General features: G+C 44.5%; 1 protein-coding gene across 2 annotated transcripts in view; it reads right to left on the bottom strand.

Annotated features, from left to right (window-relative positions):
* LANCL2 (LanC like glutathione S-transferase 2) overlaps positions 1-14,585 on the bottom strand; it is a 38,799-nt gene extending 24,214 nt beyond the window's left edge. The window contains exon 1 of one of the 2 annotated variants that reach the window (XM_047763000.1): positions 14,112-14,585. In XM_047763000.1, the coding sequence (XP_047618956.1) occupies positions 14,112-14,300 (189 nt within the window). In that variant the 5' untranslated portion in view covers positions 14,301-14,585. Of the gene's footprint in view, positions 1-5,622; positions 5,857-14,111 lie in introns of those variants that run through there. The other variant, XM_047763001.1, reaches the window with a different exon arrangement.
* Between the last annotated feature and the right edge of the window lie 583 nt (positions 14,586-15,168).

Genomic DNA, 15,168 nt, shown 5'->3' with positions numbered 1-15,168 from the left:
CCATAGGTGTGGCCCTAAAAAGAAAAAAAAACCTAAACCAAGGTGACGTCAGCATCACAGCAGTAAAACACATCTCTTGTGATCTGGCGTTGCCGTGCCTATGCCGAAGGCCGCAACTGGGGCTTGGATCTGATCCTTGGCCCGGGAACTCCATATGCCATGGGTGGATAAAAAAGACAAAAACAGCACCTCCCTTGTTTCTGCCTTCCCCTTTAACAACAAAAACTAGGCATCCATCCACAAACAGCAGAGCCTTGGTGTGAGTCAGGGAACCCAGCGCCTCACAGGGAAGGACCCGTGGCAAATCTAGCCCACTAGAGCATCGGGTGATAAGCAGACAGGCTGCAGCACCTGCTGCGACCCCTAAAGGAGACTGAACTGGTTCTAGCCCCTCTCAGCTACAGTCTGGGAGGGCAGGCAGAACGGCGGCGGAGACAGCTGCCTTCAGATGAGAGAGGCTTTGTGGAAGTCCAGACTTTCAGAGGAGAAGAACCCACACTGCACTGGAGGGGGAAACAAACGGAATCTGGGCGCAGGGGAGTGGAAGAGAGGAACAGGCCGTCTCGGCCAGCATCGTCTGAGGCTACAGGTAGAGCATATGGCCAAGGAGACGGCCCATGACTCCTCCCGCACAGGCACGGCAGAGCCACTGAGGGAGTGCCAGGTCTCACCCACCTCTCTCATGTCTCATTACAGAGGGAGTTCCTGACCGGGAGAAGCAGCAAGTCAGGAGAGCAGCAGGGAAGACGCCCAAAGGGCATGAAAGGCATGCAGTGCCCGCCGGTGTGCTCTGAACTCCATCAGGTACACGAAAAATCAAGGAGACATGACACCACCAAAGGTTGCCAATAATTTCCCAAAAAAATATCAGATCACAAGACATGAAAATCCAATACTTATAAAATAAAGAATTCAAAACAGCCGTTTTGGGGGGTTGGCGTATGCACACTGAGGTATACGGACTGATTGGCCAACAGGGACCTGCCGTCCAGCACAGCGAACTCCACCCAATAGTCCGTGACCATCTATGTGGGGCAAGACTCTGAAAGAGAATGGATGTGTGTATATGTATCACTGAACCACTTTGTTGCTCAGCAGAAACTATCACAACCTTGTAAATCAACTGTGCTTCAATAAAACTTAAAAAGCAGCTGTTTTAAGGAAACTCAATGAGCTACAAGAAAACACAGAAAGATAATTCAATGAAGTAAAAAAAGTGCATGGTCACGAGGAGAAAATTAAACCAACATCAAATGCTATCACTTACATGTGGAATCTAAAAAAGGGACACAATGAACTTCTTTGCAGGACAGACAGTGACTCACAGACTTTGAAAAACTTATGGTTTCCAAAGGAGATGGGTGGGGGGTGGGGAGATGCACTGGGGGTTCGGGATGGAAATGCTATAAAATGGGGTTGTGATGATTGTTGTACATCTATAAATGTAATAGAATTAAGTAATTAAAAAAAGATGATAAATTTAAAGAAAAGGAACAACTGGAAAAAAAACAGAAATTATGGAGCTTAACAATTTAATGAATGAAATGAAAAATGCAATAGAGAGCATTGAAAGCAGAGCAGATCAAATAGTAGGATCAATAAGAGAGATAGGAACTTTGAAATAACCCAATCTGAAGAGAAAAAAGAAAAAAGAATGAAAAAGAGTGAAGAAAGCTGACATGATCTATGAAACATCCTCAAAAAAACTAATTTCCAAGTCATTAGAGTTCCAGAAGGAAAAGTGAGGAAGAAACGGGGCAGAAAACATGTATTTATTTATTTATTTGCCTTTTGTAGGGCCGCTCCCACGGCACATGGAGGTTCCCAGGCTAGGGGTCGAATGAGAGCTGCAGCCACCGGCCTACACCCCCAGCCACAGCAACTCAGGATCCGAGCCATGTCTGCGACCTACACCACAGCTCATGGCAACGCCGGATCCTTAACAAGCCGGGGATCGAATCCGCAACCTCATGGTTCCTAGTCGGATTCATTAACCACTGTGCCACGACGGGAACTCCAAGGGTGCCCGTTCTAACCCCTCTTGCTCAACATAGTTCTGGAAGTCCTGGCTAGAGCAATCAGGCAAGATAAAGAATTAAGAGGCATTCAAATCAGAAAGGAGGAAGTAAAATTGTCTATATTTACCGATATGATCTTATATACAGAAAACTCTAGATTCAACCAAAAACCTAAAAGAACTAGACAATAAATTCAGTAAAGTTGCCAAATCAACATTTAGAAATCAGTCGTGTTTCTGTACGCTATCTGAAAAAAAGAAATAAAGAAAATAATCCCACCATGATGGCATCAAAAACAAAATACTTAGGAATACATTTTTACCAAGGATGTGAAACAGCTGTATGCTGAAATAAAAACAAAGATAAACCAATGGGACCTAATCAAACTGACAAGCTTTTGCACAGCAAAGGAAACCATTAAAAAAACAAACAAACAAAAACACCCTATGGAATGGGAGAAAATAGTTGCAAACAATGTAACCGACAAGGGCTTCATATCCAAAATATACAAACAACTAATAACTCAACAGCAAAAAAACAAACAAAAAACAACCCAATTGAAAAATGGGCAGAAGACCAGAACAGACATTTCTCCAAATAAGACATACAGATGGCCAAACAGACACATGAAAAAATGCTCAACATCACTAATTATTAGAGAAATGCAAATCAAAACTACAATGAGATACCACCTCGCATGGGTCAGAATGGCCATCATGAAGTTTAGAAATAACAAGTGCTAGAGGGGACGTGGAGAAAAGGGGACCCCTCCTGCATTGTTGGTGGGAATGTAAACTGGTACAACCACTATGGAAAACAGTACAGAGGTTACCTCAGAAAACTAACTACACAACTACCGTTCAATCCAGCAATCCCACTCCTGGAGGTATATCCAGACAAAACTTTCACTGAAAAAGACACATGCACCCTTCTGCTCATTGCAGCACTATTCACAAGAGCCAAGACATTGTGACAACCTATATGTCCACGGACAGATGAATGGATTAAGAAGATGTGGTACATGTACACAATGGAATACTCTCAGCCATAAAAAAGAACAAAATAATGCCATTTGCAGCAATATTGATGGAACTAGAGATTCTCTAAGTCAGAAGGAGAAAGACAAAGACAGTATGCTATCACTTATATGTGGAATCTAATATGTAGCACAAATGAACCTGTCTACAGAAAAGAAACAAACTCATGGACTCAGAGAACAGACTTGTGGTTGCCAAGGGGAAAGGAGAGGGAGAGGGATGGACGGGTAGTGTTGGGTTGACAGATGCAAACTACTGCATCTGGAGGGAACAGACGGTGAGATCTTGCTGTGTAGCACAGGGAACTGTTGCCAGTCACTTGCGATGACATGATGGAAAATAATGTGAGGAAAAAAATATACACACACACACACACAGGTCACTTTGCTGTATAGCAGAAAGTGGCAGAACACGGTAAATCAATTATAATTAAAAAACAAAAAACAAAAAAAATCCAGAGCAGTGACCTGACCACTTCAGTGACAATGCCAGATAAATAGGTGCTGGGGGTTTTTTGTTTTTTTGAGGGCCACACCTGAGGCATATGGAAGTTCCCGGGCTAGGGGTCAAATCCGAACCGCAGCTGCAGGCCTGTGCCACCAGCACAGCAACGCCAGATCTGAGCCGTGCCTGCTGCAGCTGTGGCAATGCCAGATCTTTCACCCACTGAGCAAAGTCAGTGACTGAACCCACCTCCTCATGAACACTACACTATGTTGGATTCCTAACCGCCTGAGCCACAACAGGAACTCCATTAGGTGCTGTTTTAAGCTGATAAAATTTGTAGTGATTTTTTGTGGTATCAATAAAAAAATAACAGAACTTTCTTAGTTAACCCTTTGAATGGCTCAGGGTAGCCAAGTAACAAAGCCTCCCTGGACAATTCTGAGAATACTTTATGGAGAAAGCAGCATCTCACATGAGTCTTCTAAAAGGACAACGAGTTTGTCACATGAGAAGTACTGGGACAGCATCTATGCTGAGCTACAAAGAGGATATAAAACAGGCATTTAGGCAAAAGATACGGTATTTTCTGAAGAAATAAGCAGTTCAGCTGAAAAGTAGGTAACGTGCAGTCATTCTCTTTGTAAACTATGAATGTTTTTCTAATTTATTTATTATTTTTTGGCCACAGCACGCAGCGGCTGGATGTAGGATCTCAGCTTCCAGACCTCGGACTGGACCTGGACCAGAGTGGTGAAAGTGCCATCCACAAACCACCAGACCACCAGGGAACTCCCACTTTTTCTGCATTTTTTTTAAAATGAAAGGTGTGTTTGAGGAAATACAACTGCAAGATACAAAAATACAGAAATCTTAAAAAAGACTGACGATTAACTTTAAAAAAAAGCAAGATCTTAATTCCAAACAGAAGAGAGGAGAAAGACTCAAAACAGGTGTTTCACATGCACACAAAAGAGTTCCTGTTGTGGCTCAGTGGGTTACGAACACGATTAGGATCCATAGGGATGCAGGTTTGATCCCTGGCCTCGCTCAGTGGGTTAAGGATCCAGCACTGCTGCAAGCTGTGGTGCACGTGACAGATGCAGCTCAGTGTGGCTGTGGAGTAGGCCGGTGGCTACAGCTCCAATTCAACCTCTAGCCTGGGAACTTCCATATGCCACAGGTGCAGCCCTAAAAAGCAAAAAAAAAAAGCACATACAAATAACTCCTAAAGGAAAAGGTAAAGTTTTTCTTTTTTTCCTTAAATGATTTTTATTTTTTTCATTTTAGTTGATTTACAGTGGGAAAACCTAAAGTTTTGAATAGGCATTGTGAATCAGGCTTCTGACATGAATAATATTTTAAAGGCACTAGGAGAGCTTGTGGATAGAATCACTAATTACATTCCTCATATCTGTAGAAACTTGTGATACTTCATCTAATTCAATCCTGATAACACTATAACATTATCATCCTTAGGTTACAGACAAGGAAACTAAAGGTAACAATGACTTGCTTACATTTTTAAATATAATAAGAATAATATTTTGTGTATATGATGATATACGACTATACACACAAGAACACAGGGAAATGTATGGACACCAGGAAATATATATTTTACTATATATAGTATTATATATGTTTATTATATGTACAGTATTTAAATACATATTTAAACATATGTTTATACTGATTTATATTGATTTATATATTACATATTTATATATTTATATATTATATAGTATTTACATTTTATATTTATATATACATATTATATATTAATATATTTTATGTGTCTTATACTATATATTTGGTCTTTTTAGGGCTGCACCCACAGCACATGGAAGTTCCCAGCCTGAGGGACAAATCCGAGCTGCAGCTGCCAGCCTACATCACAGCCACAGCAATGCTGGATCCAAGCTGCGTCTGTGACTTACACCACAGCTCACGGCAATGCCGGATCTTTAATCCACTGAGCAAGGCCAGGGATCGAACCTGCGTCCTCATGGATACTAGTCAGGTTCGTTTCCGCTGGGCTAGGATGGGAACTCCAATATAAGTGTACATATGCAAATGTATAGACAGTGGATAATTTTTTCATAAGAAAGATTTTAACACACCTTTTCCCTCCGGGGCACAGGTTGAGGAAAGTGCCTTTCGTAACCTGAGGTCCCCCAGGCAAAGATGCTCTGTGGTGGTTTTACACATATGAAGTAGGTGGCCCTGGTTTTCTCACACTCTATTTGCAGATAAAAATGAAGAAGCAAAAGTGTCCCAATCATTACCTCAACGTGAATTATTAAAGGAGAAAAGGGGGGGAAAATCTGTCTGTTTTGCTAGTAAAACATCAGACACGGAACATCTACCTTCACTGGCAGTATTTTCAATAGAAAGGAGGATGCTTTCCTACCCTGAATCTGTGTCAAGGAAATGCTGTTTGCTTAAACAGTTGAAAACAGTTCACCCTTTTAAAAATAGGCATATATTTACATAATCAGGTCTCTTTCTGTTTTTCTTATTTCAAACTCAGCCATAATATTAATAAAAAATGTTCTAGATTTCATATCCTAAACACACACATCTGTCCAATTTTGATGAATTTGCATCATAAAAATGGATAATCTGCGGTGCATATTCTTTAGGGAATATATATCTATCATCACAAGAGAGTTCACAACTCTAACAAAGAACCCAGGACAATAGCTAAGTGATGGTCTGTTAATAGACTGAACACCAGAGCTCGAAGCACACATCACTAGTTAACAGAGGGATTGTAGGACTTTGTGGTCAAATTATATTTATTTTTGGAAGGCTCTCAGTGAAAAGTTAGCTTTCATTTTGATTACATATTAAAACCAGCGGAGTTCCCGTCGTGGCGCAGTGGTTAACGAATCCGACTAGTATCCATGAGGATGCGGGTTCAGTCCTTGGCCTTGCTCAGTGGGTTAACGATCCGGCGTTGCCGTGAGCTGTGGTGTAGGTCGCAGACACGGCTCGGATCCCGCGTTGCTGTGGCTCTGGTGTAGGCCGGTGGCTGCAGCTCCGATTCAACCCCTAGCCTGGGAACCTCCATATGCCACGGAAGCGGCCCAAAGAAATAGCAAAAAGACCAAAAATAAATAAATAAATAAATAAATATAATAAAATTAGCTAAAAACCTATGGAAGAGAGGCATTTTCTGAAAAGAAAACTCAGTTTGTCCTCATCAGCTCTATTCAAGCAAAGTTTGCTCAAAACCTACTCTGGTCTTAGCAGCCTGCGAGGTGGCCCCAGAGGGTACAGAATTTGCTAGGACAGCCAGGAAGTGTTCTGCACGGGCTGACATTAGCTTCCAGGATTGTCTAGATGACCTAGATCATGACATATAACCTTCTAGATGCAGAAGAGGTTTTTAAAAATGATGCCATTAAATAATACATAAAAATGATTCTAGTAAAACAACAAAAGCTTTAAATTTCAGGACATTTATTCTTCATTCAACATTCACTGAAAATCTACTATGTCCTAGCTCAGCAGCAACTGTGGAGACATTTTTTTAAATAATAAGTTAAGCTCAGATAAGGAAAAAACTCCTGTCTCAAAGAGTAAAGTTAAGTGGGGAAGAGAGATGAAATGAGTTACAGGAAGCCCTCGCCAATTATGGGTTAAACTTCCAGAGCTCCTGTTGGAGGTTTCCAGCACAAGCACGTGAACCTGAAGATGCACGTCACGACACATGACAATTTTCAATCCTGGAGTTCCCTCTGTGGCTCAGCAGTTAACAAACCCGACTAGGATCCACGAGGATGCGGGTTTGATCCCTGACTTTGCTCAGTGGGTTAAGAATCTGGTGCTGCCACGAGCTGTGTTACAGGCTGGCAGCTCTGATCTGACCCCTAGCCTGGGAACTTCCATATGCCATGGGTGCAGCCCTAAAAAGCAAAAAAAAAAAAAAAAAAAAAATTCAATTCTGCTGAGGCCCCAGTGAAAACAGCACAAGCTGGGAGAGCTGTGGGCAGAGAGTTTAGCTGACTTTCCAACACCCAATCATCCTTTTTTTCACCCTCATCACAGGCAGCAGGCAGTGGTATCCCTGGGGTGTGGGTTGTGGAAATACGGGAACTGCTGACAACCCAAGAACAGGCCTGTATGAATACTGGGTGTCTGGCTCTATCTTCCTGAGAAGGAAAGGGCACAAGAATAAGCAGTGCTCCAAGAAGGAAAAAGTAGAAGAGACGCAATATTTTTTACAGTCTACTAAGGATATACGCTTTAAAGATTTTTATTGATTTTTCAAATATTAAACATGTCATCTGTTTAATCACTTTTCATCGTTACCAGTCTTACAAGTTATTTCACTGATTTCATCTGTGATTCTCTGATTGTGAGTGAATTTCATCCTGTCATACTATCTTGGCCATCTTGACCTTCTTCTCTGTAAACTGCATTCATATTCACTGCCCCTTTTATATTACACTGCGGCCATAGGTATGCTCCGTGGGATCAGATCTGAGCCTTAACCCACTGTGCTGGGGATAGAACCTGCGTCCCAGTGCTCCCAAAAGGCCACTGATCCCATTGTGCCACTTACGAACTTTTAATCTGGCATAAATAACTTTTATCTAGTATAGAGACACTTTTTTAACACCCTCTGCTCTGACACTTACTTTTAAGCTATTTTTGACTGTACAGGTTTTTTTTCTTAATTTTCATGCAAAGTATGTCTTTTATTTATACCTTCTGATGTCCTTTATTGGGTGAAAAATTTTCCCACATCTTCAGATAGATAACAGACACATGTATGCAATTGTGCATACATGCACATATGCAGCCTTTAATCTAGTGGGAATTCTAATATTTCCCTTGGTTGTTTTTATTTACTTATTTTTTAATTTTTTTTTTTAAGACTGCACTTGCAGCACATGGAAGTTCTCAGGCTACGGGTTGAATTGGAGCTGCAGCTGCCTGCCAACACAACAGCCACAGCCACACCAGATCTGAGCCACAACTGTGACCTATGCTGCAGCTTGCAGCAATGCCAGATCCTTAACCCACTAACCCAGGGATCAAACCCACATCCTCAGGGACACCACTATGTCGGGTTCTTAGCCCACTGAGCCTTCAGGCTTTTTTTATACAGATGACCCTTGAATAACATGGGTTTTAACTGCACAGATCCATTTGAATGTGGACTGTTTTCAACACTGAATACTGTCCAGCCCCCGGTCGGTTGAATCTGAGGTTAAGGAACCACGGATGTGGAAGAATCTCATTACAGAGGAACCACCTATGTGGTTAAGTTACAGGGGATTTTCAACTTTTTGGAGGGTTGGCGCCCCAACCCCCACACTGTTCCCTGGCTCCTGTTGGAGCAGTGCTCCCAATTGCTTCCGGTTTGGTGCTGCCGGACTCAAATTCATCTGTGCTCACCAAACTCTTAAAATTTGCAATACGGGAGTTCAGTCGTGGCTCAGTGGTTAACGAATCCGACTAGGAACCATGAGGTTGCGGGTTCGATCCCTGGCCTTGCTCAGTGGGTTAAGGATCCCACGTTGCTGTGGCTCTTGGTGTAGGCCGGTGGCTACAGCTCCGATTCGACCCCTAGCCTGGGAACCTCCATATGCCGCAGGAGCAGCCCAAGAAATGGAAAAATGACCAAAAAAAAATTGTAATATGCCTCAGTTTATCTTCTGACAGTTCTGTCGTTGGAAGAGGAAATGGAAAGTCCTGATGGCCCCCAAGGAGGTAGGTCTGTCATTAATCAGGCGAAGTTTAATGAGAGTAGACTTATTTTGCAAACAAATTAACCTTATTTTTATTATCTTTAATAGAAATGAGGGTGGCTGTAGAGAAAAAAAATATTTCAGTGGAAAATTATCATTATTATTTGTCTTTTCTAAGGCCACTCCCATGGAACTGCACCCTAGCTGGAGATTTAAAATGAAAATTGACCAGGGAGGTTCCCCCCCAAGACCCCAGAACAAGATCTTCAATATAAACACCTTTATGCCTTTTGCCTTCCGCTGCTTGCTTTTCCACTCTGTTAACGCACAAGAAGACAACGCTCCTTGACTCTGGTCACGAACACTGGATCTACTGCTATGGAAACAGCTGCTCGACAAAAACCCTAGGTGGTTCTAGACAAGAGAACTGCTTTGGATCACTTACTGCCTGAACAAGGAGTGTGCACCCCAGCAAATACCTCCTGTTGTATCTGGACCAACACCTCTGATATGGTAGCAACCACAAGAAATTAGCAAATAAGCCATTTTGGCTGTAACACGTTGATGCCTCTTCAGGGCATTTTTTATTCTTTCAGTACCAACTGGTTTGGTGCAGAGGGCCCTGGCAAGGACTCGTCTTCAGTCTCTTGGCATCACCCTCCTAATGGCTGTCATTAGAGTCTCCCTGGCTACATCCTCTCAGGGTCTTGAACACATGTCTGCAGCCATCTGCTGTACATCAGATGGGCCCGCGGCTCTTAGAGGAACAGAAACAAGTGGACAATGAGATGAACGGCCAAAACAATTCTTCCACGGGCCAGACATCATAACCTATGAGTTTCACAGTGAGAAAAAAGCAACTTCTGACGGTGACCGAGGATGGCACTTCTCGGTCAAACTCTCACATACGTCACATGAATTAAACAAGGAGGCCACTGGGCTGAGATAACTATAATGCCTCAGTGGGCTATGTAAGCAAACCAAAACCTAAGCCTGCAAATGCTCCAAGGTTACAAAACCACAGCCTATGGACAACCAGTCACTAACAGTCAGCTGGGCTTTAAGCTATAGCAACTGGATTCCTGACCCTCAGAAAGTGAGATAATAATTAAATCATTAAGTTTGGAGATCATATATTACATAGCAATAGATGTGGCTTCTCTCCTGAGTGCCCTCTTAGCCCTAGGAATGGGGAATGGGGCTGCCCCTCATGTTGGCTCTTCCTATATTCTTTACAGTTCTTTTTTTTTTTTCTTTCTTTTTTGGCCACCCTTCAGCATACGGAGTTCCCAGGCCAGGGATCAGATCTGAGCTGCAGTTGCAACCTAAGCCACAGCTGTGGCAACACTGGATCCTTAACCCACTGTATTGGGCCGGGGATCGAACCTGTCTCCCAGCTCTCCCAAAACACTGCCAATCCCATTGGGCCACAGAGGGAACTCCGAGAGTTCTTTTTACTTCTTTTTTTTCTTTTTTTTTTTTTTTTTAAGGGCTGCGCCTGTAGCATATGGAGGTTCCCAGGTCAGCAGTACAACTGGAGCTGCAGCTGCCGGCCTACTACACAGCCAGAGCAATGCAGGATTCGAGGCACATCTGTAACCTACACCACAACATGCAGCAACGCTGGATCCTTCATCCACTGAGCAAGGCCAGGGAATCACATCCACATCCTGACGGACACCACGTTGGGTTCTTAACCCTCTGAGCCACAACCGGAACTCTGAGTTCTCCTCACTTCTTACGAGGTAATCTCTCATTACTCCAGTCTCTCTATGGTTAGTGATAACTCTTTATATGAAACTCTCCCTATCAAATCACTGTGTGGTTTCTATTTCCTGAGGGTATCCTGCTGATGCAGCAGATAAAGCTGATGCTACTGATGAGAGAGGCACTCTGAGACACGCTGGTGTAGATTAATCATGATGCAGCTCCTGAGGTCCACGGCCACGACAAAATCAAGTAAAAAGAAGGGAAAAAACAGCTACCAGAGAAGCAGCTGACAGTGTCTACTTTAAATACCTTCCATCATTAAAAAAACAACTGCTATTATCTTGGTTGACTGCTTTCCATAATATTAGTATCAATATTGTGAAAATGTTACAAAAGCCTACTTACAGAGACCTAATTCAGTGAAGTAGGCCTAAGCTGGTTTTAAAATTTTAAGTGAATTTTACTGATTACATCACAATATATAAACAGCTAACCTAAATGAGACCAAATAAATGACTTGAAAAGCACTTAGTAATGAAGTTATTGTGTTGGTAGATTTTATGTAATCTTTTCTCATCAGCAGCACACATGATAAAATTATTAACACCGGGGAGTTCTCGTCGTGGCGCAGTGGTTAACGAATCCAACTAGGAACCATTAGGTTGCAGGTTCGGTCCCTGCCCTTGCTCAGTGGGTTAACGATCCAGCGTTGCCGTGAGCTGTGGTGTAGGTTGCAGACGCGGCTCGGATCCCGCGTTGCTGTGGCTCTGGCGTAGGCCGGCGGCTACAGCTCCGATTCAACCCCTAGTCTGGGAACTTCCATATGCCGCGGGAGCGGCCCAAGAAATAGCAAAAAAAAAAAAAAAAGACAAAAAAAAATTATTAACACTGTCACAGACACAATTACTCCTCAATGCCTAAGTTACAAAGTACCCTCTGTATTCGTTTCCTAGGGTACTGAAACAAACTGAGTGGCCTAAGACAACAAAAATTAACGGCCTCACAATTCTCCAGGCCCTCCGTCCAAAATCAAGTACTGGCAGGACCATGCTCCCTCTGAGACTCTGGGTAGACTCCTTCCTTGCCTCTTCTAGCTTCTGGTGTTGGCTGCCAATCTTTGGTGTTCCTTGGCTTACAGATGCATCACTCCAATCTCCACCTGTACCACTGCTCGGTCATCTTCTTTCTCCCTGTGCATCTCTGTTTCTCTTCTAAGGACGCCAGTTATACTGAATTAAGAGCCTACCCTACTCCAGTATGAGCTTAACCTCTCAACTAATTACCTCTAACATAATCTTATTCCCAAATAAGGTCACATTCTAAAGTTTCAGCGGTTAGGACTTCTTCTTATGGGGAGACCCTAGTGAACCCGTAACACTCTCATTTTCATGAACTTTCATGTCTATCAAAACAAATGCATAGCTGAATAACTTTTTAAATTACGTTCTTAATATTTTAAGAATTAAAAATGTAATAGTATGCTAATCATAATCTATACACAAGATTTAATTTAATCTTACAATCTTCCTAAATCTAAGCATTCTTTATGCCTCTTGAAATCAGAAATCCCTCTCCCCCTTTAAAGTGCTCACTTTCATGTTCAAGAACCTGAAAGAATATCGAAAGAACACTTCTCCTTTCCGTTAGCATATAATTACAACAACTTATTTTATAAATATGTCCCCACCTTGACTTATTTTGTTTCATTGTGGGGAGATATCACAAGCCCCATTAGTTATTTGTGGTTCAATTTACTTTTACATAAGCCAGTCTGGTATAGAGTTGGCGTCAAAATCACATTTACCAAATATAAAGAGTAAAGAGAAAAAGATGTCATTTCAGAACCAGTGTGTTCATCTCCTTCCCTGAAGTGGAAAATCAGTATGTTTCCACCCCCTTACTGTTTTCATGGAGACTCAAGCAGTGGTAGGGAGTTCCTTTCGCTCACCTCTTACTATTGCAATAACCTCCTTATTAAGTACGGATGATGGATTTTTTTAAATGCCGGCCAGAAATTTATTTTTACTATGAAGGATTAGGACACTAAGTCACAAACACAACAAAAACGTATGTGACAACAGAAGAAATCTAGAGAAAAAATCAATATTGACATATAAATTCTAAGCTACCAGCGCTGTATTTTCAAGGGTAATAAGAAAGAGGATGCATTGATTGGGGGCCTACGAGGTACCACATAAAGCAGTTCGCCAGACCACTTACATACCTTACCTGATTCGCTCACTAACAACCCTGTGAATTAGACATTGTTCTCCAGTTTTTAATTACATACAAGAAAAGAGAGATTTAGAGAAGTCACTTGCCTAAGAGTCCATATTCGGACCAAAAGCTCTTTCAAAATTGCCTTAATTTGGGCGACCTTAAACCTTCTCAAATACAAAACACATGGGGAGCCAAGGAGGTACCTTAGGAGTTGGGACAGAAAATCGTGGAAAAACGGTAACCTAACGGATCATTGTATGGCTTTCACCAAACACGAGAACAGTTGTGCTGATATTCATTCACCTATTCCTTGATGTTCCCTTTTCCCCTGCCCAATTAACGTTAGTTCAGATATTCATTCCCTTTCCAACTCCTGGATGCACAGACCAGACCCATCGAAGTCGTACTACTACGTATGAGCAATGCCGTGGGGTTGGCGTTCCCTCGTCATAAATTCCAAGGGCAGGGGACCCAGGGGTCAGGCTTGACGACAACACCAACAGGCGACACCACCGTCAGGAAAAATACCAACAGGCGGTCAGCGGGGACAATTTGCAGCTCTGCGGGCGGGCTCTCAGTAACAAACAGATCTGCACGAACCGACCCCGGAGCCCTGGCCGGCACTATTTCAAAGGCACGAGGGCCAAGGGGCGCCCCCCAGGAGGAGAAGGGCTAACAATCCAGAGGTCCACCGCCTCCCCGGGCCTTGCTGTCCGGGAAGGGCCGCAGCTCCGCGCCAGCCAAAGGCGCGCAGAGGAGCCGCGTCGCCGGCCCCCACCTCTCCCCGCCCGGCCGAGCCTCCCGCATCCCCACGACCCCCCGCATCCCCCAAGCCCCCGCGGCGGGACCCCGGCCGCGACCCCGGCGCAGCGCGCGGCGCGGGTGGGTGACGTCCGCGCGGCCAAGGAGCGGCGGGTGGACGCTACCACCGCCGGCGCCCCCCGCCCGGCGCCGCCAGGGTCGGGCCGCCGCCTCACCTTCCCGTCGCTGTGGAAAGGGAGGCCGAGCTCCTCCGGGGTGAGCGCAGGGCGAGCATATGTCGGCTCCTCCGCCGGCACGGCGGCCGCGGCCTCGTAGTCCGGGAAAGGGTTGGGGAACGCCCGCTCTTCCATTTCCGCGTCCCAGTCCCCCTGGAACCAGAGCCTCCGGGATATGGTCTCGCCCATGTCGGCCGCGCGCCCTACCCTCCGCGGGGCCGCGCGCTACGGCGAGCGAGCGGGGACAAACCTCCGCCGAGGCGCTCCGGCCGGGCCGCGGGCGAGCCCGGGAAAGGCGGCGGGCGCGCAGCGCTGCGAGGCTGGCACACGTGGTTGCGGAGGGCGCCCCGCCCCGCCCCGGCTCCGGACGGGCCCTCGGGGAGGCTGTGGCGGGATCGCTGCCACCCGGGCGCCGCGGTTGCGGGGTCCCCTCGGTGGAGGAGGCTCCGGCCGGCCGGCGGCGCCGCGAGGACAGCGTCTCCGGGGAGGGCGCGGTCCCTCCCAGTCATCCCGCCGTCGGGGGAGGGGGGGGACTCCGGAGGAGGAGCCACCGCATTTTTTTTCCTTTTGGGTTTTCAGTGCCCCTGTTTTGGGTAAACGGGTAGCTTTGGGAACAGTAGCTAAGATGATAGCATATTTAATCACCTAAATATTTCATTGACCCGAAAATTCCTCCAGTATGCCTTTATATGCTCAGGAAGATGACCTGTATAATAAAATGATACAAGCAAATAAATCTGCATTTATATAACCACAACATGGTTAACACTCTTTATTGGTTCTCTTTGTTCTTGTTTCCTTAATTATTTGGAACCAAACAGATGCAATGATTTCTCCTCTTCGAGAGGAAAATACCTTATTCTAGTTGCCCTCCCCCCACCCCTGTTTGAACATCGACTGAGGGCCTGATGGTACTAGGTGATGACAAAAGGAAGTTTCTGCTCTTGGGATTCCAGGTTAGTGGGTGGGAAAAGGTAAGCACAGCACAGCACGTTAAGGATACTTTTCTGGAACCAGGCAAGATGTGCATAATGTACTGAACTATATCAAGAAGTGA

The sequence above is a fragment of the Phacochoerus africanus genome, chromosome 16 (assembly GCF_016906955.1).
Source record: "Phacochoerus africanus isolate WHEZ1 chromosome 16, ROS_Pafr_v1, whole genome shotgun sequence".
NCBI lineage: Eukaryota > Metazoa > Chordata > Mammalia > Artiodactyla > Suidae > Phacochoerus > Phacochoerus africanus.
The sequence above is the reverse complement of the archived record's forward strand: the minus strand, read 5'-3'. Positions and strand labels throughout refer to the sequence as shown.